This window comes from Apteryx mantelli, chromosome 13 (genome assembly GCF_036417845.1).
Source record: "Apteryx mantelli isolate bAptMan1 chromosome 13, bAptMan1.hap1, whole genome shotgun sequence".
NCBI classification, from domain to species: Eukaryota; Metazoa; Chordata; class Aves; order Apterygiformes; family Apterygidae; genus Apteryx; species Apteryx mantelli.
In genome coordinates, this window is record NC_089990.1 from 12,591,149 (window position 1) to 12,618,204 (window position 27,056).

General features: G+C 34.0%; 1 protein-coding gene across 1 annotated transcript in view; it reads right to left on the reverse strand.

Annotated features, from left to right (window-relative positions):
- LOC106487552 (connector enhancer of kinase suppressor of ras 2-like) overlaps window positions 1–27,056 on the reverse strand; it is a 243,618-nt gene that overhangs the window by 60,820 nt on the left and 155,742 nt on the right. The window contains 3 exon segments of the mRNA XM_067303896.1: window positions 5,975–6,180; window positions 8,675–8,808; window positions 18,313–18,459. Coding sequence (XP_067159997.1) covers window positions 5,975–6,180; window positions 8,675–8,808; window positions 18,313–18,459 — 487 coding nt within the window.

Below are 27,056 nucleotides of genomic sequence, written 5' to 3' on the forward strand. Positions count from 1 at the left end.
CAAACAGTAAGACCTATCCGATCTGGAAAACTACATGATGAGTAATGAGAAGGTCTGATAGTTTCAAGTAAGATTAATTTCAAGTGCCTTAAAAAGAAAATATGCAATACAGTTTGTCAACAACAAAAAAAGAAGATTCAGACATTAGAGTTTTAATTAATACGATGTTATGACACTACAGCTGGAAGACATTTATGTGCACTATTCATTCTCTGCTATGAAATCAGTAGAACACAGCAGGCCATTAAACTAGGAGTACTGCAAAGCTGACTATAAAGTATTAGCACTTTGGCCTTGTCAGTGTGCAGCACTATCAGTGAACACAGAAACGCACCCTCTAGATTATAGGTTAAGTCCTGTCCGACCAATAAATCCAAAGTCTTCTCTTTCCACATGGCAGCTGACTAAGTTTGTAGAGTGCTTCTTTAGAAAGCAAGCTATTTTCTACAAGCAGTTACTGTCCAACTATTCTGTTTTTAAGATAATCACAGAATTTAAAATGAATAATAGTTTCTTTTTCATTACCAGTTACCTCAGGTTTATTACTAAAAACAAAGTATTTTTTGCATTATTTGCGTGCTGATGGAGTTTGTTATTCAGCAATCTTCCAAATATAGCTCTTTAGCTACTGATCTGATAGTGACAGAAATCCATTTAAAACACTGATATTATGAAGGAGTGTTTATTTTATTACTCTATTCCTTTTATTGCCTACAAAAATCAAATTTCACCACTACTGTTTTTCTCCAGGAATCATCTTAAAAACAGACCCATACAACAAAAGGCACTTTAGTATTAATTGTCAGGATTTTTCTTTAAAAAGAATTCCATTTTCTTTTAAAAATTTTGGTTTCAACATCACATCTCCATTTATACAGGTAGCATTGGCCTTATTTACCTGAAAAGAGTAATATGTGTATTGTTTACCAAAAGTAATTATGAGCACAGTGGATCTCCAGTTTTAAGATTCTGCAAAAACAAATGGTTAAAAAAGCTCAAAGATCAATAAGATATTACCAGTGAGTGTGAAAATATCATTGTAGCTGTGAACATAAAAATGGAACAAAAACGAAACACAAGCTCCTTTGTAGAATTTCTGAGACAATCACTGTAGCTGTGTTTAGTATAGGTAAAAATGAATAAATCTGATTACGAGCACGTATAAATTTAGCTACAGACTTGTATTATATACTTTATTATTGTTCTATTTGATCAAGTTTCATAGATAGGCATGGGTTTTGTAATGCCAATAATGATAAAACAGTATTACAGGCCTAGGCACCTAAACTGAGAAGAGGATTTAAGAACAAACAGGCATATAAGAAAAGTAAGTTTCTGGATAACATGATTTCCTGAAAATTTAGCTGGTAATGAATATACCTAAAGCACAGAGATTTTCCCATACTATACTTTCAATAATACCCTAAAAGTTACGGTATAACCGTATGGAACTATATGTAGTTTCCTTATCTCCCTAACAGTTGAAACTACTTTTAAATAGAAATTTAGTATTTAATTCCTAATTTCGAATTTGGTCTTAAAAGAACAGTATTAATAAGAAAACAACCAACAAGATATCAAACAAAGCTAAGAATCATTAATATGGAAAAGAATGAAAAATAAATACAGATTAGGAGATAAACAGAAATACGAACTTAAGAAGGCACATAGCAAAAGGAGATCAATGTAAGAAAACTTAGCAGTATTTCTGGACAAGAGAAGAAATGTCTAATCCCTGGAGAGATTTGTAACAGATAAATGCCAGCTGCCACAGCATAATCAAAAGGTGAGATGCGAACCTGGAAAACACACAGGCCAAACCAAGAAATTATTTTGTGTAATACTGATTTTAATTCAAAGTTCTTCTCCAAGCAAATGGGAAAGAATTATCTACAATAAATACAGTTTTAGTACTAACAGTTAAAATGTTCTCTGAAAACCTGGAGTTGTACTATATACATAGCTAGACTAGCTGTTGGCTTCAGAACTGCTTGCTTTACTTGCCTGTCACAAGCATCTGAAAAATATTCAGACACTGAAAGGAATTACAGAACAACTCCATAGTTAACTAATTAAGTCTAAGGCTAATCCCCTTTTCAGGGATTTTTAAAAGCTTATATGATTTGGGTATGTAGTTCAGTTAGACCAGAAAATACTTCAGATTTTGTAGGGAGATAAGAAAAACAGGCTCACATTCCTGTCCTTAAAGGGATGTCTTAACAGAGACTGAGAGTTAGAGGGAAGTTGCATCTATAGAAAGGCCTCCCAATATGAGCCTAACAGCAGTATTTTGTCAAGCTCTTTTTCAGAAATTTCCAGAGTAATCACTGCTCAGGCACCTGAGCCATTTAATATGACAGCAGAGAATATTTATATTAAAAGTAACAGATAAACTTGGATTGCCGGAAAGCAGATCTCAAAGCCTGGCTCTTTAGGCACCCAGTCAAGCACTCTCATTGTGCATGCTGTATAGGGCTGCAGTCCTGGAACCCAGGAGATAACCTTAAGAAACATTTGTCTCAAAGAAGTCTGAATCTCCTGCACAGTCCAAGTCAGTAACTGTTGTCAGAATATTATGCTAAACATAAAAAATGTAGTTCTTCATACATTATCTTGAGTCTCGTTTTATGTGATAAAAGAATACAAGGCAATAAATGTAAAAGTAGAGCTCCAAAAAGCTAGTTTGGAAACATAAAGGAGACTGAAATACTGGTACTGAAATACAGAATCATTCCATTTTCTTTTTTTTTTTTAGAGTACGTTTTTTTGCCTCCACCATAGGCCCTTATGTATACCTTCTGGACTACTCAAGCTACCTATAAACTGTTATAGCATCACAACTTGCGTATTTACCACTGAATGAGAAAATTACTGTGTATAAATAAAAGACTAGAAATGGAAAGAAAAAAAAAACTGATTCATGACATTTTTGTCTAACACAAACAAATCTAGGGATTTGACTGGTATTGCCACAAGAACTCTAAATACCCACGTTACAGTCAGACTAATAAGACTAATTTTAGATCATAAATCTTAGAAAAGGTGTAATGCAAATACTATTATAAATAAAAGCTTAACTTTCACAGATGGTTTGAGAAGCTGAAGGAAAATGGACTTATTTGCCTGCTTGGGTTTTGCACATATTATCAATACTCAGGGTCTCTTCTGCCTGAGTATCATTCCATGTACCAGCTGCAACAGACACTAGTTCCTGATAACCACTTTAATTCTGGTAAAAGCATGTCAGGAATTTCTGAACTGCAGTTTGTGCAAGTCCTAGCAACAATGCAAAGGTTTTTTCAATCATGAAAGATTTCCGAAGTTTTACTTTATTTTCCCTATTTTTTCCCATGGCTAACTAGTTCCAGCATCAGATACATGTTACTTGGATCCACCCTAAATCCTGTCTTTTCATAGAAAGACATAGTTATTTTGATGATGCAAAAGTACACCTTAAATCAAAAAATACACAACATGCACTGTACTAGAACCAGAGCAAAATTCAGATTTGAAAATGTGTTAATTAACGGAGTAGTTTCATCTGTAGTTTAAAAAAATCCTGGTTTAACAATTATTTTAAAAGGAACAAATATACATTTCTGAGACTTTAAAATCAAATTCCTTCCAGATTTTCAAAAAATCTCTCAAAGTTACAGCAAGTCAGACAGAATGGTCCATTGTAAGCATAAACGGAAACTCAGGTATTACAAGAACAGCCTCCAGCATTTTAAATTAGAAGTCATCATGCAACATAATTTTATGAAAGCAAGCCAAATCCATCCATCTGGCTCCAATTTAAATCACAGTTCAGATTTCTCATTCATTCTACTTTTATTATAAAAAGTTGTGGCTTATCAGTGGGATAAAGACTGAATGTCACTGGCATTAAAATGGAGTCCTACACTTCAATGTTAACAAGATTACAACTCTTTCAAGCATCAAGTCTATGGTTGTACAAGTTACTAAAAATATTCTACGTATATAAAAGATCTGTTAAAATCTCCCTATTCTCAAAAAGAAAGGGTAGTATTTAAATACCATCCTGTCCATTCTACAGTTGAAATTTTGCCATTTTTGAGCATAAACTCAGCTGCAGTTAGCAAAATACTTAAGTCCCATTTACTTGATAAACATAAGCTAAGACTGCTTTCAAACTGTTAGAATAACAGAAAGCTAACATCACTTAGAAAGTTCAATATCCTTTCTTGGGGAAAACTCTAGCTACTACAGAATTATCACTGCAGCTTGGTGTAATTTTACATACCCCTGCAGCTGTCACATTTCCAGACTTGAATTCAACCCTCTCAACCCTAGAAATCGCAGGGGAAACTATAGAACTAACTTGGCTATCCTTCATTAGCTGAACTTAGCAAAAGAGTAATGCAGCTTAGACCTTAACCCAGGTACGTTATGTAAACTATGGTATAGATATCTCTAATATAATTAAAAAACAAAACAAAACAAAATAAAAACAAAAAAAGCCAAGAAACAAATTTACTGACAGAGGAAAAGTCATACTTGCATGTCTTAATTATCAGTATCTGTTTCATCATTTGTGGTAGTCAGTCGCTATCTCTTGTAACATTTATGGTGAAAAGAAGGTTTTCAAGTCTGAACACAGTGAAGAGAAAACTGCACAGCCTCTAAGTACAAATAATTGAAAGCAGCAATGAAACTGCATTTAAAAGTAACATCCATGTCATCAAATCCTGCACCAGACTAAACCCATTTTATGGCAGAGTAACAATATCAGTGTCTACAGTACTTTGAGGTTTCTTTGTTTTTCCTGTTACAGCTGTTATTGGATCTTGTGCTATAACTTCCTTTGGGTGTTATCTCCATTGAATTGCAACATGTTTTTATTACCTACATCCATCAGCACTTCTTCACAGACACGTTTTTCTTTGCTATTCTGAGCTTGTGAGAGTGATTTTTGTTCTTCCAAGACAAAACTATTTAGGAATTTTTTTAATGATACAAGAGAAAGGAAAAAAACAGCCTCAGAGTATGTGAATGAAGAACTTATTGATGGCATCACATATCTATCAAAAGACAGAACCTTCCAACAGAGAATGTTATGAGCAAGGGGAGTCATTCCTTTCTCTGTGGGGAATGACACAGCAATAATGTCATTTGCATAATCAAATTCACATATAATTACACGGCAAATAGTTTTTTAAATGAAATCTTTTATCTTAAAGGTCTGTAAAACTTGCAAAATAAATTACTGTCCTGAAAATAAAAGCAATACATACAAATAAAGAATACACTGTTATGTTTCAGGAATATCATTCTAAAATTCACCAAATACCAAGAACATCAATTTTAACCGACAAGCTAAAAAAAAAAACCCAAACATTAATTTTCAACAGCACCTTTTATATAAACATATATATGTATGTATACCAGTACACCTATCCAGATTTACAAGCAAACAAAATTTCTACATAAGATTAGAGTTTATTATTGTTATAATAGCATCTTACATATTTAAGCAGTCACTATTTTGAACTATGTTTCTAGCATTAACAAATTCATCCTAGGATGCTATTCATGTAATTATATTTATTTAACACAGTGCTGAATTTTGGAAGGCATTACCTCTCACAGAGACTTTCATACCACTAATCAGTCTTTTTAGGTCCTCCCCTGTAAGTCCAGAAGGTTGCAACTAGAGTAATCTCCAAGAGCTTCTGAATGAAATCTGGCAAGTGAAGATGCTATCTATCCAAATAATATGAACTTAAATATCACCCCAAATTTTAAGTATACACTGCAGAATAAGTTTATAAATAACTTTTATATGCTAGTTCCTATTTATACTTAGTATTTCTTCACAGAAATTTTTGCCTAATATTCACAGCCACCAGGTCATAGTCTAAGAAAGAATAACAGAGTTTTGGGAAGTGATGCAGTGTTAATAACACAATTTGTTAATCTAGTCAATTTAGAAATGTCAGGAAATCAAGCCTACCATGAGTAGGTGTTTTTTCTCTTCTCCGCACTCCTGTAGCTCTGCTTCGCTCATACTCAGAGCCCACAGGATGACCTTCACTTTCAATTAAGGTGTAGTATTTCCCACTTTCATGATCCAGAAAATAGCTAGGAGACTCAGAGCCTTTCATTCCAGACTTTCCAAATTTGCTGATGTCATCACAAGACATTATTCCAATTTCATCCCTGAAAACATTAAATCAGAAGATTTGGGGGAAATTAGCCATTTAATGATAAAGCTAAAGTGTACCACCTGTCTCTCCTAAACACTACAAATGGAAAAATGTCCCGTAATCTGTTATACGTGAGAAATTTTGCAAGTGATCCAAATTAATTTCAACAAATATAAATTCATTCAATCATCACTAGGTTACAATTTATCTGCAAGATAAACAGTTATGTTGAATATTTAGCAGTAACTGGAAAGAAAGTGTCACAAAGTAGCCAAACCATAAAAGTTACAAAAAAACCTTCCTTTAAAAAAGTGCAACTTATGTAATTCACTAAAATTCATTATTTTCTTGTCACCATTCATCAGAAGTCAGGAAATCTTTCCAAAATGCTGTTTAGACATTTATTATAAATATATTACTATTTATATTATTCAAAATTCTTGCTGCTTTTCTAATGAAAATTCTTGATGGGCTAAATATCATAAATACTTTTCAAAGTTTTGTATCAGTTCAAATAAGCAACTTCTCAAAGTTAGCAGTATACCATAAAAAGTTATTTGCCCTACAGTACCAGTGTTCTTTGAGATGTTGTAGTTACTGTGTACTGTACTGGAAGACGGATATTCCTCAAGTACAAATTCAAGTTATTCTCAGTCCATGAGGACTAGTATTCTAGGCTTCTGTAAGATACTGAACAAGGGCACAAAGGTCAAAGAAAGTACAATCCTTCCCTCCTTCAGTCTCCCCTTTGAAGCCTGTGATGGCTGATGATTCTGAGACAAAAATTAAAAACATTTTTTGAGCTCTAAATTAACTATAACATCTAAGAGATACACAGGTACTATAAAATCTTTTAGAGTATGCGACAACATAACATATACTGTAGATTTTAAACACACCAGTGAAATAGGAAAATACGCTTCTCCAAAACAAAATCTTTTCTGGTTGTTAAGTCCAACATATAACCCGTGACCAAGTCAGTGAATTACTACTTGTCAATATTTTCCAGTTTTTGGAAAGAGGAAAATTCTTAAGCCAAGAAGAAGATGAATTCTACTTCAGTTCTAACGAAGTGAACTTTGAAATCCAGTGAAGGGAACAGGCGCTTCCTTCCTCAAATAACAAAGCCAAGCCAGCTATTGGTTCAAAACAGTACAAACAGTTTGAATGGTTAAGTTCAAACACTTAAACTAAGCTTTGTGCGTTTTTTTACTGCCACGACAGGTATTACAGTCAAAACTGTAGGAGTCAAAAAGTCAGTCAAAAATGCAGGAGGAAGACTGTTCATAAATTTCATGTTTATGTTTTCTGAAAGTGTAAAAGAGTTCAAGGCAAAATTTCTACTTTGTAGGTCTAAAGCTCAGAAATCAGAGGCATTCAAAACTTTTTTTCAAGAAAATATACCTGGTTCAGCTTTGACTTTGACAGTGCATACTCTAGTATTTTCCAGGCTCAGATGATTTCCCTCACGTTTTTGACTCTTCAAAACACAGTCTGCTGATCTACTCCCCAGCTGGGAAGAGCAATGTAACACTGTGCTGTTCTACAGAAGTTCACTATGGAATGGAAAAAAATTACCTCCTCAGCCTCATATTACTTGTTAACAATTCTTCTGACCTTTCTCTAATTCTGCATGTGACAGATACTCTACAGTGCTATTTCAAGTTTCTTTTTTGTTACAAGAGAAAAGGGATTTTGTCTTACTTTGGTCTCCTTAAAACAAAAATAAAGGGAATAAACTGAGTGGCTATCTCTATTATTGAGATAAAGATAGCAGATAGAGACATGAAGAAAGTAAGACAAAACCGAAACAAAGGTGGGACTACATCTATTGGCAAATATTCTGCAACTTAGAGTCAACTGTCAAAAGAAACATATTGCCTGCATTTCCAATTTGAAACTGGATTTAGCGAAATGCAAAATCTGATTCTGAGTTTTGTTGTTTTGGTTAAAACACTGAATTATAGCCCCCCCCAAAAAAATCCAGAAGTTTTCTAGTATTTGAAAGGAAGCATAAGGAATTGGTATAATATGAGATGGCAAGGGTATGTTGCCCTTGCAGAAGTGCATGCTTTAAAATAAAATACAAGTGGTCACATAAGAGTAAACAGAACAAAATGATTGAGAGGTTTTTTAAATGCTTTCCTGATTTAGGACCCAAACTAGGTTTTGCTAAACTAGCTGTATTCAAATTTTTTACCCTGCTAAGGGCAAGTTAAAAGTCTCTCAAAACAATGCTGCCTAATGTATTTCTAGCTCGTAATTTTGATAAATATTAGTGGACAATCCTGAATACCACTAGACCCTCATTGCTGTATTGGGAATAACACCTATCATACAGCCACTCCGTACTGCCCTGTGTGCAAACTGAATGATTGTTTTAAAAAATCTGAATATTTAAATATGCATACAAGGGAAAGCAAAGTGCATTGTTTTTATTAGTCTATTGAAATCGAAGTGTACAATTTTGTTCTTTCAAAACCTCAGGTTAAATAGGAGGTAAATACCTGGGGCCATAAAGTCCCGACATAGGAGACAGAATGAAAACATCCTGGAGTGCAGAGTTCTCCATTTTTGAGGACATGCCCATTGTACTGGTTGGGGTTGTAGAGCTGCTTGTAGGACTGCTTGGAATTACAGGCTGTAAAAAATAAGCACATGAAGAATAAACTAATGTTTTACCACACCACAAGTTAACAGTGCTGCAAATAAGTCAAAATGCATGTTTTCCTATTACAAGTCATAATATCTTTTTTTGGATTGGTGCAGTTTATTCCAAAAAGATGTTTACCGAAGCATCGTTTCAGCAGAGTTTAAACCAGCTTCCTCCATTACTGGTCTTGGAAAGAAAGAAAAAGAAGAAGAAGAAAAAAAGAAAAAAAACACACATTACTGCAATTAATTTAAAAGACATCTTATGGAAAATTCTAAGATTCTGAACCAAAATATGATTTTTAAACAAATACAGAGAGTCATTATATCAGGAAGAAGGACATACACTATGAAATGCTCTTAACAGGAAAATTAATTACAGAACTCTGGAATACCTGCACTGAAGGAAAGCATTCAGAACCATAATATTGTTTTCAGCAGAGGATTTATTGTTAACAGGGACAGAATACCTAGATTTCTTTATGAAAACAGAATTAATTCACCTGTTGTCTTAATATTCACTGAAATCAAGGTTGTTTGTCATATTTGGACCATAGAGAGTGGTAAGTTCTATAGTGATTAACAGTGAAACTAGAAATTAAAATGTTCCATATGCTAAAACCTTAGCACTGATGCTGTATCTGGGTGGAATGGAATTCATGCAAATATCTAGTTTTTGCACAAGTATGTTTTATTGAACTGTACTAAACACACTTTCTGAGGAAGATCTGATGGCTCAAGAGATTAGTAACACCATGCACAGTCTAAACTGTAACACACTGTAATTTACTTTTAACTGTAGTCCCTAGTGAGTGTTGATTACAGACAGACAACGGTTACTTCTCTGTTTATTTCACTGCAATTGGTAATAGACAGATGCACAGAACTAAAAACACCATCTGATAACTTACTGTCAACATCACAAAAGGACTAAGGATATGGACACCGAGTCCTGAATTCTGAATTATCTTGAGACTCACTAAACAACCAAAAAAGTACCTTCTACATGAAATATTGCTGTTCACAAGCCTCTACATACAGCTTAAAGACATCCGTATCTCATTAAACACAGTTGGAGTGGGAAGGCAAAAGCGGAAGATTAGAAATAATGAGGTACCTATAATTTCTATGCTTTTATCTAGAAGTTTTTTCAGCTTTGTACAGCTGTATTATTACACTTACCTGTATACACACATATAAATACAGACACACACATGTAGATTCAGGACATGAAATTATGTGCATTAACTTGGCCCTGGTAAAAAGACACTTTCATTAATCCAAAATAATTTAATACTGGGGGGAGAAAAAAAAACCCAAAAGCATGAAGTTAGAAGTAGCAGAAAGCTATACAGTCTTCCCTAATGCAGTATGCAAATGGCAAACTACAGAAGCTGGCATATAATGTTACACTCGATAATCATATTTGAAAATTGTTTGCAAATATTATCATGACTGTTTCATTATTCAGCTTATGTTTTGCTATATAAACCACATTTAAAAATACAGATTTTATTTGCAATGTAAAAAGATAAAAGCTACTTCAAGATGACAGTAATCTTTACAACTTGTCTTCTCATATTCATTTTAGAAAGTACTGCATGCAATAATAGAACTAAAAATAAAAGTTAAGGAAATAAGAATGAGGTAGCAGTACTGAAATGATATATTAATAAAAATAAGGAAAAAATCGAATTTATTTTAGTATCAAGTAATTTAAGTGTCCAAAATTTAAATCAACTATAGGTATTACAAAAGGAATGCATGTTTGATAAATATACATAGTAGCTCTAATTACTGTGTATGTATTCAATACACAGAAAAATATTTTTATTTAGTATTGTTTAGATTTATACAAAAAAGTCCCATTCAAATATAAAAATATGTTTAAATAGATAAAACCTTTTTTTTTTTTTTTAAACAGGTAAAAGGAAAACAGTGATGCAGAAACCACACTATGAAGACCAATTGTAATTCTTTTCTAAATACCAAAATTATTTTTATGTGATTCTACAAGCTCTAGCAATCTTAGGTACTAACAAAAGACATTTTGTCATGAGAGTATCATTCTGCCTAGGGGTCCAAATTATACTCTTCTCTGTTTATTGTTAAGCCTCTCACACATTGAGTGTTTTGGGTTTCTTTCCTTTTATCAATGTAAACAGTTAAGAAGTCACTGCCAAAAAGAAGAATCATCATGACTTGCTTTCTCATACCTTGTTTGGAAATTAGGGCCTACCACCTTATGCACAGCATCAACCACTGTATTTAGTATATCACCATTATTTCAGCAGTTCTGGTGTTGCAGTAGTAGTAAAGAGACTAAATGTAAGACATTCCAGTAATCCCCCAATTTACCTGCAGCTGGATAGCCATGTCAAAACATAAATTAGCACCATCACAGACCAGCAGAAACTCCATTTCAGAATCAGGAAAGAAATTACCTACACCAAGTCTCTTGTGAATAATTTCTTTTCAATGGATGTATATCAAGGTTATAGGTTAGTCAATGAAGTTGACAATAGAAAAAAGGGCTTGGAGAAATAATACAACTGGTCTATTTGCCTCAAAAGAGAACAAGTGATATCCATGTCATTCCTGATTTTTTTTTTAACTAACCTTACATCAATATAATCTTTTCTGCTTCAGTTTAAGCTCATTACTTCTTGCCCTACTCATCAAAAAAGCCAGAAAAGACTTTTTATCGACTCTTCTTTAACCTTTTTTACATACGAATACTTCTAATTAATGTTATTGTACTCTGGCTTTTCCCCAACTGATACACTGTGCCCAAAACTGGATCTGGAGTTTACAGAAATGTGTATCATTTAAGTTCTCCTTTGCCTTTCTAAGGATTGCTGTTTTCTAAGGAACTGCAGTGTTTCATGATTGCTCTCAGACAAGCTGTTTTCTGCCTTCTCCCTCTCAACTCTTCCTTCAAATGAAAGAGGACCCTCACCACACCCTTTTACTCTATAAAAAAACTCTCACCAGTGCTTTCCAAGAATGTGCTGGCCACTATCCTTTGGACCAATGATTTTATTCCCTTTCCAACAGATGTACTTCATCCAATTAAAACATGTTGGGTGATTTTGCTAGTTGCTCACAAAAAGCCTTCTTTACTCATCTTGCATGCTGGTCTTTAATGAACAGCAGAGAGCACCCACCTTCTCCTCCCCTATCATCACTCCGAGAATTCCAGCAAATATAATTCTTCTCTGATCTGGACCTTTGAATGAAGATATGCATCTCTGCTAAACAAAGCAATACCTTCTGCTTCTCTCCCGTGACAGTTCTCCCTCAACAATCCATACTCTTTTGTACTGGTATTCCAGATAAGCATTCCTCTACAGTCTCTGTTATGCTTACCACCATGCAGTTCTGAACACATACTCTCCAGAATTCCTGCCTTATGCAGACAGACATCTATGATGTATAAAAGACAGACCTATCATTCTTTTCTCCCCTACAGTCATATCATAAAGGAACCTATTCCATCTGGATTTTAGGTCCCAATATGTGTTTTTGCTGTTTATACTGAGACTGCGGGCCTCTGCCACATCTTCCTTTGCCCTCGCTGATCTTAGCTGAAAGTAGTCTTTGAGACTTCTCTTTCAACGGGAGTTGGATCAGAGGTTCAAAAGGGGGCGAAAAGGTGTGAAAGGGTAAGAACAGAAAGACATGCACAGAGTGACTGCAAAAAACATTAGGAAACCAGGTTAAAAGCCGTGGAAAATTATTAACCATTTGGAATTGCAGTTTCAGGTATGTGACTATATAAAATTATAGTAATTTTTATTCTTTCCAATTATTTTTACTCTAATCAAGAGATATAAAATTTGTGTAATTTCATCTATGTGATGAATTCCCAGGGCTTTAAATTGTGCATATGCTTAAATGCAATTAAAGCTCAGGGCAGTCTGATTTATGAATCTCTTAAATATTTACCTTTACATATTATACTGTACATACCATTTAACATATTTATTTAGGAAGTTCCATGCCAATTTGCATCAGCTAAGGGGACACACTCGCAGCATTTTAAATTTAGCTTTAATTTTAACATTGATTTTTTTCTATGCTATTCAGATCATAAACTCCTTAAAACACTTGGAATCAAATTTGATTATATTTTTGTAAAATATTATTTTAATGGTGTTTTAATGCTGCTATTTTTGCCTTTTCTGTGATATTAGACATAGACTTTCAGTGGTTTTAAGCATATGCAAATAGCCAGGGATCTTGTATTATTAAAATATTAGTAGCATTTAAGTATTACACCAAATTGAAAGAAGTAATTTTAATAAATAGCAAATATCATAAATAATCAGGACTATCAATTGCTTTGATAAGCAGACATTATCAATTCTTGAAGCCTTATATCTGAGTTAAAATCAAATTACTTAAGGTAATTTTGCAGACTGTGTGTTTGTGTGTACAAATGAGTATCTGATAAAATACACGCAAATACATGCATAGGAGAAAAAAATCCCAAGCAAACCCAAATTTGTTCATAAAGGACTGCTGAGAAGTGACACTTTAGGTATATGCTGTATGTTACTGATAATATTTAACCAGAATACTAATTATCAGTAAAATAACAGCAGCGATGATGCTTAAATACCAGAATAAAAATAAGAGACAAATGGTAAATTCAATCCTCATCAGAAATAAACAAACAATTGTTTGCCAAATGAAAAGACTCAAACTGTTTCAGACACAAAATACATTGCTATGAATCTGTGTGTTTTGCAAATACTGGGGGATAATTACATATCGTATCTATTTAAAAAGTGCTGTTTAAAACAACAAACATAAGGCCCCAGTGGATCCTGCAAAAAACAGCAGGACAAGAAGCAGGAAGCTGGAAAAGCCCAGTAGTACAGCAACAAGAGGCTTGAACATGGACATCCCTTACCTTGTGAGGGGGTATGAAGATTAAGGATGGGGTACTGAGTCTCTGGTTTCTCCCTTGAAGGAATAAACTCAATCCCCAGAATTCCCCTGACGGGTGAATTCACAGACAACACACAGGTGTCACTCTTCTACATGGATTGCCTGCGGTAAGGGAAAATGGGGCTTTGTAACTGCGTATCACCCTATGAACTCCCATAGCTAGTAATTTTTGTCATTCATTGATGATTCATTGATGCCAGTGATACAGATGACTAACTGCTTATCGGACAAGCTTCTATTCAGAAAAGTTAAGTGTTCAATAATACAAATACTACTCCCGAGTAAGAAACAGAACTGTTTTTATAGAGTCTTTCTCACATACTGGTAAATTGGTATATACCATGTACTGTAAAACAGCAGGTACAATTACAGTGTTTTCAAATCTTGTGGATTTATAAATCTTTGTAACTTGAAATATATACCTCTTCTGATGTGTAAATATTAATTTCTGTCCTCAGAGTAAGAGGATACAATGAAATACATGTGAATAATGACAGAAGTCAGTAAAATCAGGAGTGGCATTAAGATATAAAGGATGTGACTGTTTCACCACCTTCTCTGATAAGAACATTTAAGATAACAAAACACAACTTCCTTACTTGCCGTATTTTCTGTGTCTGAGGTGTTAAAAGTCTTTCCTTGTCTGAGATAGTCCCCACTTAAATATTTGAATAAATGGGCAGCACGTAATTTTGAAGTTAATGTAAGCAGTTGTATCAGGCTACCGTATCTGAACTATGAATTGAGAACTAACTAACTATACAAATATCATCTATTTCTCATTCTCCTTCCTTCACTCTACAAGCACCTGTTCTCATGTTATAGCATTCATCGTTTATACAAATCAACATCTCTCCAAATTCATATGGTTTTCAAAATCTATTGAAATGAGACACTGAACTAGAATTATTCCCCAGATACTTATAAAGTTTCTGAGAATAAATGCGTACTTCCTAATACGTAAGACATCATAAAACTGTCACTGTTGATGTAAGTTTTGCTACTCACATCACCGACAGATCCCTGTATCTCACGCAAAATGATAAAAAAAAATTAACATGCTGGATCAAGTACTCATAACAAGAAAGATTACTGCCATTAGAAAATTTCCTAGAAATAAAAAGAAAAAATTCAATATATAGCATACTTGAGTAAAGTTGCAGGTGTTCTCATCTTTATGAAAAACAGAGAACTATTTGCCACTGCAGGTGAAAGATCCATTTTCTACTGAGTGGATAATCACAGAGTTCAAAAATGAAAACACTCTTCCATCACGTAACGTCAGCTCAAGAGAAAATGAGAAACTGGTATGACTGAGATGTTTTCTAACTGAAAGATAACAACAGTAGGATAGAACTTCCCCATATAACAGTCTTCTGTTGTTACATAAACATCAAGGGAAACTATGGGAAAAGAATACTATGATGAGACTAAGAAATACATTCTGTAAGAAGGATTCACAGATTCTGTATCATCAGTAACTTCTAAATTAAACAACTTGGTATAATCTGTAACACAATTATCATGAAAAAAATTATTAATAATACTTATAAATGTGCCTCAAACAAAAACAGAAATCATAACAACTTTTATTTAAAAAATTCCTGCTGAGTACCAAACTGAGTTAACAAACATTTCAGGCCTCTGAATTTTAAGTTGTTAAATCCTCTTTCCTGTTTTCCTTCACTAATTATGTATAACTTTTGCAGGAGAAACGGATATTATAATGCTGAAAAGTATGTCCTGTCTGCACCTTAGATAGTCGTGTTTTATAAAAGAATTTATGACATTCATAAAAACTACATATAAAATATTTCATGTAGCTATGTACACAAAAGCAAATGCATGAAAGCTTTTCTGTTTTTCTAAACAAGAACTTCAAACATCCCCATCAATGATCTCACATAACATTTGTGAATTCAGACTGTCAAAGAAACATCACTTCCTAGGTAATCTGGCCAACTGCCTACATTTTTGCAGCTTCTTAGTGATTATAAGTGTCTGTGTGGGGGGGGAAAGAGCGTGAAAGCCAATGGTTTGCTCTGTTTTCATAGAAGATCTGGGTTCACTTTATCTTGATACAATATACCATATTTATTTGTTTATGTATTTTTTTTTTTTTAAGTAAAAACAAAAATAAAATGGAAAAAACAGACAACTGCTGGTAAGGAAAGAAAGTCTTCAGTCAAAAACTGATCAGAGATTTGCTGTTAAAACTTTACCAGCACTAAGTGAGGATGAAAGAATTAATCTGCATGTGTGTTATATTTCACAGTGCGTGTACATGCATACGTACGTATATAACTATGTGTCCAAATACGCTGCCCTTTTTTTGCAATGGTCTGACATTTGCTGAATCATTTTCATTTATGATACTTTAACTTGGATCTTTTTCTATTGACTGCTGCTTAGCTGCATTCCTGCAGTTGGTTACTTTTGTCTAACCATAAAACCTTCTATTTGTCTATGATGAATGTATTCTGCTTATTTCTGAGACTGCCCAATAGCCTCTGAGGCTCAGTGAAAGCCACTTTAATCCAGAAAAGCAAATAAAACCAGAAGCCTTCCTCCCAATTCAGTGAATTAAGCTGATCTAGAGAGCCTAACAAATGCCAAAGTCAAACAAAGGAGAGGGCATTCTGCATCCAAGAACAGGGAGAGGGAAATGAGATCATCGCTTTCCAGCAGCATCAAGCTGTTATGTCTGCTGTCCAGGAAACACAAGCTTTAGTATCATCCTGATATTTAATCATATGCTAACTCCAAGTCACTAATGAAAATAATAAATAATACCAGATCCAGGTGAGACAACTGAAGGAAATGGACAAAATGAAAAACTGCATCCTGAAATTTATCTAGGTCCTAAGATTTGAGCTCACGTCTATAGCATGAAGACTAAAAAAGATCTTAAGAAAGACTAAAGATGCTAAAGATCAAAAGTTGGTTTTCAACTTCTTATTTCAATATCTACTGTTAAGAAGCAACACTGGCACTGCTCTTTTTATTTTCTGAAGCAATTTAGATTTTTATTGAAATCCCTCACTAAACTACTCTCCAGCACAGAAGAAATATCCTAGTAAAGATGACTCTTAAAGAGTCCTTTGGTCCTCAGGGGTTCTTGCCTTCTGGCTCATCAGGAGAAGACACACCCCAAAACCAGAAACTATTGATACTTGTACAAAAATAGCTCAATGCACTTTCAGTTATCTAGCTACCATGACAAAGGAGGTCATGTTTTCCAGCATATACTGTGCCATATATACCATATATATTGGTTTCACATTGACAAAACTTCCTGAATTAGTTCTGCTCCTGAATTACAGTTCTTTAATGTATTAATATAAAGAAAGAATCTCTACTGAAGCCCTCTTGTAAATGCAATTTCTACTTTGCTGTCCCTGGAAGCTCCATATTAAGTTCACAAGTAGATACAGAATCATCTAACCAGAGAGAAGAATGATACTCCTGTGCCCTCATAAAAATTCTGGAAAGTTTTCAATATCCTCTGGGTCTCACAATGTCCCCTTTCCTTTCCTCTGAAAAGGTATTCACAAAGAAAGGAAAGATGGCACTGAAAAAAATGTCAGCAATCCTGAGCTGCAAGGTTTGAACAAACTGCTGAAGTGGAGCAGCTGTGTAGGACGAAGTCACTTTGAGGCATGAAAGATTGAGGAAGTGACAGGCAAGAAATAAATTTGCCAGGACAGGACTGAAGGGTTTGTTTTGTTTTAAAGTTACTCAGAAACACATTCATGTTTCTAATGATTCAAACAAAACAACACTGTGAAGTTTGAACATTATGAAAGTACATAAACTCTTACAGAATGTTATACTGTATTAAAAGCAAACATGCATAATCACTAACTTGCTTTTAATAATGATGTTTTGAGTTCAGTCTTTTTATGGTCAATCAGTTTTTCCTATATATGTTAATGCTGTAGGAAGGGCAAACCATGCTGTCTACAATTGAATCTTTTCCTATCAACAAGTCTTCACAGAATACGTATGCATAAAATATTAGAAGTTCTATTAGCATTGTTACCCAAAACTCAAACTCTTGCTCAAAAATGTGGGAAACAAGCAGGTTTTTACTGAAATTCAAAAGGATTGCCACTCAATCACACACCAGTAGTTTTGACAGGCTGTGAAATAATGGGATTGTAGAGAAGCAATGTTCCCCTTGCTAGTCAAAGCAAGCAACCTAACTGTACTTTATATTTGCTAGTTACTTAGTAATGCTATTTGTACATGTTCTTTCCTCCTATGGATTCCTTTGGTTTTTAACCTTACAAAGAATTAGAGGAAAACAACCTTATTGTCATATATACTATCGCCACACAAACCTATTTCAGCACTCTATTTCATATGAGTTTGGAGCGTTTTTTTTTTCCCCCTCTTTTATTCTCTCATTATTAAGTGCTACTGGACTTCTTAAAGGCTCCTATTCTTTCCACTGGAAGGAGTAATGTTTCTAGTGTTGTATCTTTAATAGAATACAGGATTTACCATGACATCAGGGTTGCAACAGCCTTCTTACCTGAAGTGCAAGAGGCTTCCACCTCACATTCTTCAGAAGGGCAGGAGCAGAAACCAGGGTATTCTGAGGACGTTTCTTCAATGTTAAAATCACTCCATTTGGGTCTTCTCGCAATGCATTTACTAGGTTCTTTAACTGCCAGCCAACCTAAGGAAAAATTCCATAACTGAATTTTGAAAGCTTTCCGTTTAACTGTAAATGCGAGGGATGCCTTCTATTAACTGAAAAGGTCTATTACAGCCTGCTCTTTGCAAATGTAAGCAGTTTTTACGAACTGCGTCTGATTACTTCTGTTGAATTGAAATGATACTGCTGATGCTAGATTATTTTTGTTACTGTTTTTAAGCAAGGCTTCTCAACAAAACAAGGCATATGTGAACCCTGTCTGCTTTTTAAACAATCTGCGAGTTCACTGGACGTTTTAAATCAAATTTGAAAGCAGAACTGACATCTTAAAAAAGTTAGGATATGACAAGTACCATGAAGGATTTCAGCAACTGGTTTTAGAAAGACCCCAATTAGTACCCCCGCTGAGAGAAAGGCAAGCAAACTTCACATGTTGTACATTCTCATGGACTGGCTAGCCATTTCGCATGGACTTTCTTTCTGAATAGCCACTATACTAGTGGGTTTTTTTCCCCAAACAGCGGTGTTATAAATGGAAAAAGGCATAGGGAAGGAGGGAAGCAGAACAGGGAATAGAAGCAGGTAGTTATTTTACAGCAGGAGGACATGGTGATGAGCCAAAGGACCAATAAAATAAAATAAAATAAAAATTACATCTCCCCCTTAGAGGGTTTACTAGTCCCACTTCTCTGAGAGCACCTTGCAAGGCAGATGAAAATTTTTTTCTTAATTTTACACAGATACCAGAAAAAATAATTAAATCTCATAACTTTCTCATTTGAGCATTACAGACAAATAGAAAGAACATTTCTCAAGGCTTTAGAGGCAGAAATCTTTACATTTCTCTGCCTAATAAAGACCAATTGTCATGAAATAATTTCAATCTGGATCCTTAACATCGTAACTGAAGCTCTCACTGTTGAGGAGGAAAAAAAAGACTATGATATAGCAACATATGTAACCGCTTCAAGATCCTAACTAAAGGTAAAAATATCATCTACTTGAATTACCTGTACATCCCCCAGGAGCTGAATAGTTTAAGTTACTATAAATTGTAAACATAGACATGAAAAAGAACATCACTAATACTGAAAAGTTTTTTTATGTGCCTCTCATAGAAAGCTGCTTAGAGACATCTTAGTCTTCTTGATTATTTAAATATGAATTTGCCATTTTTCCATTTGAACTGTTTATACATTAAAACACCAAATTTATTTTTATGGTATTTTTGTTTATGAATGTTTATGTTATCCTATTATCCTACATGGCTGAAGAGGTTTTAAAACTGACTTAACATAATTGATGGTATACAAAGATGTTTATGCTAGAATGAATCTCTTGCACATTTAAGTGTTGCTGAACTTCTACTCATACTTCCACATGCACACAGAGAAAAATTTTCAAGAAAGTCAGATACGTAAATTAGAACTGAAATTGAAAATTATAAAAAACTCATGTTTTTTTCTAAAAAAAATGAACTGAAATCAATGGAATTGTACTAGTTTTATTAAACAGAATAAATGTGGCTCCACAAGTTCAGCAGTGCTTCCACCCCTCCTGTATACACTTGATATATTAGCTTGTTCACTATGAAGAAAAGAAGAAATTCATTGTGAAATACTAAGTGACAGGAGTTATCATTAAAGTTGATTAGCACAATTTGCTGAATAACTGTATTACTGAAGAAATTTCTTTAATGCTACAGACCTCAAAAAAATGTCTCCGAATTTGTACAGACTGACAGAAATGTACTGCAATGCTCATTAGCTTTAATATTCACTTCTAAAGCTTGTATTTTTTATCAATATACTCATGACATGATATAGATAATCAGATTTACACAACAAGTTTTGAAATACAGGTTTCTTCTACTTTTTCTACAACAGAAAAATGGTATGACTAACATAGACTGAGACCTGGGTCCAAAATCTGAGTCTGTGGCCATGGCGCATACTCACAAAATTAAAATTATTTTTGAATAATCACCACTGCTTTTCTTCTGTACTACATCTATCTCCACCATTTGTTATTATCAGGAAGTACACCAATGATCTTGTTGGATTAACTCAAGTTACAAGAGCAATACTACATAGAAAGGAATCACTGGAAAAAGTAACCACTTGTAAGTGACAATTAAGTTACTGGTTCACTTTCAGTTCTGGGAAACAGCAAAGCCTGTTCCTTTGGTGGATTTTCTTAGCCATACTTATTTGCATCTTTTCCTATTCTCATGTGATTTCTAGTTTTCTGTTAAATGAAAGTAAATAGGAGTAGGACAGACTCTCAGTTTACTTTTTTATACACTGTGCCATTTTTCAAACATTACTTAAGTGATTGGGTTTTAGTTGAATGCTGATGGTTACCTTTCTATCCGCAATTCTGCTAAACAAAGGAGTATGGATCCAGTCTTGCACAGAACAATACTTTTTGCAAAGAATTTTGATTTAAAGAGAAGACGAGTTCCCAGCAGCCCTAGAAGTGCCTGTACTAGACTATTCCCTCCATTTTCAGTTCCAAACATGGTGGATCTTTATAGTAGTAATAAATGATCATAGTAAAGACCTATCATCAGTGTTATAACTACAAGTCTAAAGTCTAGTGTCAAGCAGCTCTGTACCAAAAAGGAATTAAAATGCTTCATTCATGCAGCATTTCTACAGACACAACCTCCAGGGGTGAACTGTGGCAGCCGTAAATTGAAGCTTTTAGATTGAAAAGTTTATGCACTACAAGAGCAGTAACTGTACAAGTTGCAAGCATTCACTCCCATTATGTTTCCTATACTTTTTGACTAAGCTTGACCTATCAGAGTTCACTATTACATTTTTATCAACATTGCTCTTTTAAGCATACATATGTACACATGCAACACATGTTTTCTCACTATTACTAAAAAAAGATTTAGGTGTTCAGAATCAGAGTGTGTGTGTGCGCGTGTGTATGTGTATGAGTGAGGCATGGCTCATAATTATTTCCTCTTGCAGGCAGATAGTATCTGATTTCAAATGAGGTTAGAAGGAAAACAAAGGTAAGCTTGAAGCGTTTCAGTTCAAATTGTCTTATGAGGACTGAAGAGAAGTTAAGATGTAAACTGTAAGGTTCCAATCCACCCCCACGCTGGACCAAAGCCAGGATTGCAAGTATGAAGTGTGTAGTTTAAGGAAGGTTTGCACTTGGATTTAAATGTTAAGGCTTGGAAAGAACTGTAGTATGTGTAGTAATTCTAAAAGAAGTATTTAAATAGCTTAAGTTCTTGCCATTTGTACTGAAAATCTAAAAATGCACTCACCAAAGAATCCAGAAAGCAGCAGCAAATTATAAACAGACCAAAACCAAACAAATGCAAAAACTAGCAGGGAGAAATGCTAAAAAGTGAATTACATTTAATAAATAGTTTTAATTAAAAGGATATTTTAATGTTTTGGATGCTTAAGCATGAAATGTATTTGTGATTTATATATGTCAACTTTCATTCCATACAAACTCTTCCAGTTTGTGCTTTGCTTATGAAATGGCAGAGGCTATTTTTATTTTTACTCAGTTACAGAATTAAAAACTAACCATTTTTGATTTTTACAGATTGCTGTAATTTTCAGAATGCTGAAACCTTTATAATTTCATGAGTTTCTTTTAGAAAAGAATGATAAATAATTAACTTAATGATAAATTATTCTAACGAGAACTTAATAACAGAACCATTAAATACCAAGATCTATTAGAGAACAGTCTGCAATCATTACTAGTAGGCTATGATAAAATGCTCGTAGGAATTTGGACATGTTATTATAAATTGTACTACTAAAAATATCTTCGAAAAAATAGAAAGAAGTCATTACAATGGATTAAAAATCTTAGCTGAAAACCAGTCCTTGAGACAGACTTTGACATATATTCTTAAACAATCAGTCTTTAATAGCGATTAGTAACTTCTAGCTATGGTGAGACATATCCAGCAAAGGGTATTTTGCTCCTTTAAGAGTTTTGGCATATACATTCAGTTAATTAGATTCTGTAATATGGGCTAAGATATTTCACTCAGTAATGAAAGTTAACATTAAAATTAGACTAATAGAGAAAAAAGACCACTAGTGTGCTTTTTTTTTCCTAACCAAATGAAATTGGAGCAATCAAAATATCCCTTAAATTCAAATCAACAAATTTAGCAGGACATTATTATGTCCGCTTTGCATGGCATAGTAGAGCCATCTTCACCTCCACATAGTGTTTTTCAAAACGCATACATATTATTGTGTATCTTAACAAGGCACAGCTCAGATAGTGGAAGCAGGAGCGCCTAGTGGATAGAAAACACAATTCTTTGCTTTGCTTTTCCTGAAAATTCTGGGGATAAAGTACAAGTGTGGTTTCACAGTTCCTTTACTGTCTTATCAAACCCTTAACAACTATCAGGACTCTGAAGAATGAAGAAGATCTAAGGAGCACAGAAATACAGAGTGCACCTCATAGAAGGAAGGATGGGGTTAAAAGAAGGTCAAACCTTTATTTCTTTGTGAGAGCTGTGTGTATTCTACTCACTGTATCATTTGCCAGCTTTAATCCTACCTAGGGAGGAGAGACACTGAGCACTAATTGAATGGGAATTTTAAGAACTTGTTAGGCATTTGATCTGGAAATCAAATGTACAAAACAACATTTACTAAATATTTTGAACACATGTAAATATCCTGCATACCACCTGCAAACAAGTAATTTTGCTTTGAGACTCCAGTAGGACCTAAACCTTTCATGAACCAGCTTAAGGCTTTTGTAACACATAAGCTAACCCATCTAGACACTTACTTGTATCTCAAGAATATGATCTTTCTTCATATTTGCACAAAAAATAAAACCGGAACATTGTGTAAATGCAGCTTTTCATTAAGGAACAAGAGTATCATTCTTTTGTACTGTAAGTCATTAATTCACTTTGCCTCACAATATTGCCCAGGTTGGGGGAGGGGGGGAAAAAAATCAAGGGAAATTTGATTAACATAGAAATCAGAACTGATTATTAGATAAAAACATGGGTAAGATCTAAGACTACTTTCTGAGAATCACTGAATGGGAAACTCAACATTAACAGTTGTAGTTGATTCACTCTTTTTTTTTTATTAATATCCTGTTACTAACAATAATTGATGATGAAAAACAAATGTTCTCCTGCTATCTTGCATAGTTATTTTCATTAACTAATTGAAGAATACAGCAAGATTCCAAGAAGATGCAAGATCCACTATTGGAAAAACAGCATTACTAAGCCTTTTTCAGAGAGAGAATCCTGAGAGTAAGTGACTGCTGCAATTTCTTTGCAAACAGACATCCTTTCAGAGAAGACGTTCTAAATCTCATGTCATCTCCCTTTCAGTTTTTATCATTCCTTTTCCTACTTGTATTTCACAACACACGAAGTGTGCTGAAACACAGATGGTGTCACCTAGTACTACATTTACAGATTTAGCTCCATCTCTAAAATGAACTCTCATTAAGACTCAAATTTACAATCTCAAAATTTTACTCAAATTTTACAATTACAAACATACATTCTGGATATTAAGTCAATAAACATCTTAACACCAAAAACTTAGTGCTGAGATCATTTCATTGTGCCAGGGTTCCTGACATATCTAATTTTAAAGCACGTAGTTAAATATACAATGAACAGTATGAAAGGGTATTAAGCTGCTGATCATGCACTTATATAGCATCCTTCATTCTAGAGAATAACCTTGCCAATCATTAAAATGCAACTACATCATTTAAAAACAAGAGTTATTTAGAGATAACATAACAATAGCTTACACAATAAAGCTTTCAATTAGAATTGAAAGAGCACTTCTAGACTACTACATTCATTTACTCTTCTACATAGTTGCAGGCAACTGTAATAAAATTGTTTTCATCCATTCTTCAATCACTATCCAAAACGGCAGACTACCGAGGGTCCTTGCTCCTTTTCTCAATTTCAGAAAAACTTTCCAGAATCTCATTTTATTGCTGATTAAAAAAACCCTCTTTCAAATTTTACCACAAATTGATTTATGGATGCTTGTATGGATGTTTTTTCTTGAATAGCATTGTTCTTTACCTTAAAAAGTTCTTTCCCTTCCTGGTCTTTACAGCCTCTATCTATGAAGAAAAAGAAAGTCATTCTCCTCTCATACCTAGCTGGCTATATTAACCAAATTAAAAACCTTTATACAATCTCTTCATTTAAGACAGATACTGCAGTATCTTTTTCTCCCATTACATTTTTTTAATGCTCAATGAATGTAAATTCACATTTGATGACTGTAACTGACCTATTTATTGCATGGTATTTCAGACAAGGTGTTACCAATGTCAAGACAATGGCATTAATACACTATTTCTCCTGGAAACATGTTCCTGATTAACTCCAAGTTCATCTTTGCCATTTTGAGTCACATCGCCTCCATGGCTCTCAGTCAACTTGGGACTAATTACTACATTCTGACTTTGGGATTCTTGCCACTTGCTATTGAGTAACATCTAGCTTACAGCAGGCATTATTAAAAGCACTGTTATTGCTTTCTGTTCTAACAAATGACCTCCAAATTCTAATCCTCAAAAACAGACAATCCCCCCAACTCAGTTTTCTCTAGCTTATCTAGCATTTTTCTATACAAAACTGGATCAAGTATTTTACAGATATTCAGACAGCTGGATCAATAGTTGGACTGGCAACATTTCCATTGTCTGAAAAACTATTTATCAAAGGCAGAACATTAGCATGACTTACTCTTCATAAAGTTATACTGCATTTTATCTAACACTACGTTTTTCCCATGTCTTTAATTATCCTTTCCTCTCTAAACTACCTCCAAAGCGTTACCTCCTATAGACTAGTAAGCTTTTCCTTTAAGTTATCCAGTTTTGCTTCCATCCTGAATATTTATATCTATATGTTTGTTATGGTTGGTTTCCTTCCCTTCCATGTTCTTTACTACTACTTCTTACGGAAAACTGCAAGAACCAAGTATTTCTTGGCCAGTGATCATCTTAAGTTTCATTTTATCCTGTTTTCACTGTATGACAGTCCCAACTCTCTAACTGAAGAATCATGTATCATGTATAAAACAACTAAGAAAAAATGAAATTTACTTCCCTTTTTATTTCAAGTAAACAGCAGAAAATATATTATTCACACAACTTCTGGTATAACTATTAATTTAGTAAACAGGTAAAAATACTGCAGTATATTAGTGCTTCTACATAATTCTATAAGAAAGGAAGTAAAGATTTACAAGGTACTGACAGAATTATTGCCTGTTGCTACTGCTAGGAAAAAAATAAAGAGTTTGTGTGATGGTAATTTAGAATGTAGAACTTTTTTTTTTTCAAGTTTCTTACGTTGTTATATTAAAATCTAATAAGCAAGAAGGAGAAAGAGAAAAGCAAATAAGGAAATTGGATGATGATAAAATGATCTTAACAGCTAGTGGTAGGTTGTCTGATTTAATTAATTTCTTGCTTAAAGTACTTTTTTTTTTCTTTGATCTTCAGAATTGTATTAATGTTCCTTGGTTAGACCAGATTCCACGTAATAATAATCTTTTATTTCTAACTATTTCAATTTGTAAGCTGCTTTCCTTTGATACTTTTTGAACATTTTTTTAACTCTTAACTACACTGAAAAGTTATTTGAAAAGTAAAACAAATGGTCTTACTTTGTGAATATTGTTAATATACTGGTTTAGGAAAAAAAGAAGAACATGAATATAGCTACGTCCTAGTTGATGCTTCTTTACTTAGTACAGCTAATGATTTATATAAAATGAGTACATAAATTATAAGTAATAACAACTATTTTGAAAACATACAGCCAAAATATTCTAGCCACATCAATCCCAAAATGCTTAATGCCACACATCTAGAAATTCAACAAGTGTCATGGTCAGCATAATTACTCCTCTGTGATAGCTTTGCAACACCAGAGAAATGCCTAAGGATTAGAATTGCTGTTATCTGTGGTGACTGCAATGGATGGCAGGGACTGTACAACTCTTTCCAACTCTGCATCTTCTCCAAGGTGTTTAAAAGCTTCCTCCTCTTACAGTTTCAAAATAGGTCATGATTCTTCTCTTTAAGTGGACTTCCTGGTGGAAAAAAGCCAAATTTAAATTGAAACTAAAGTTGTTGTTTTAAAAGGAAAAAGTCAATTAAAAAAAAAAAAAGTGTCTTAGTTTCGTTTCCTCACAGAATCACAGAACGGTTGGGTTTGGAAGGGATCTCTGGACATCATCTGGTCAAATCCCCCGCTCAAGCAGGCTCACCTAGAGCAGGTTGCCCAGGACCCAGTCAATCAGGTTTTCAGCATCTCCAAGGATGGAGACTCCATATTCTTATATGAATGAAAAATGAAAACAAGTCTTCAAAACCAGGCAAACAGCAGTAACGACTATGTTTCTCAGCGGGTGACTATTTTAGCATGGGAGTACTGCCATATGCATGAATGAATATGCTTCTGCTGTACAGTGGTGTAACTCAATGTTAAATATGCAAAGTACTTCAGTTAGGAATTTGTAGAGGTTGTTGAAGAGGGACATGCTTTATAATGAAAAACTGAAAGTACATAAATTACTTAGCTTACCAAAGAGAAG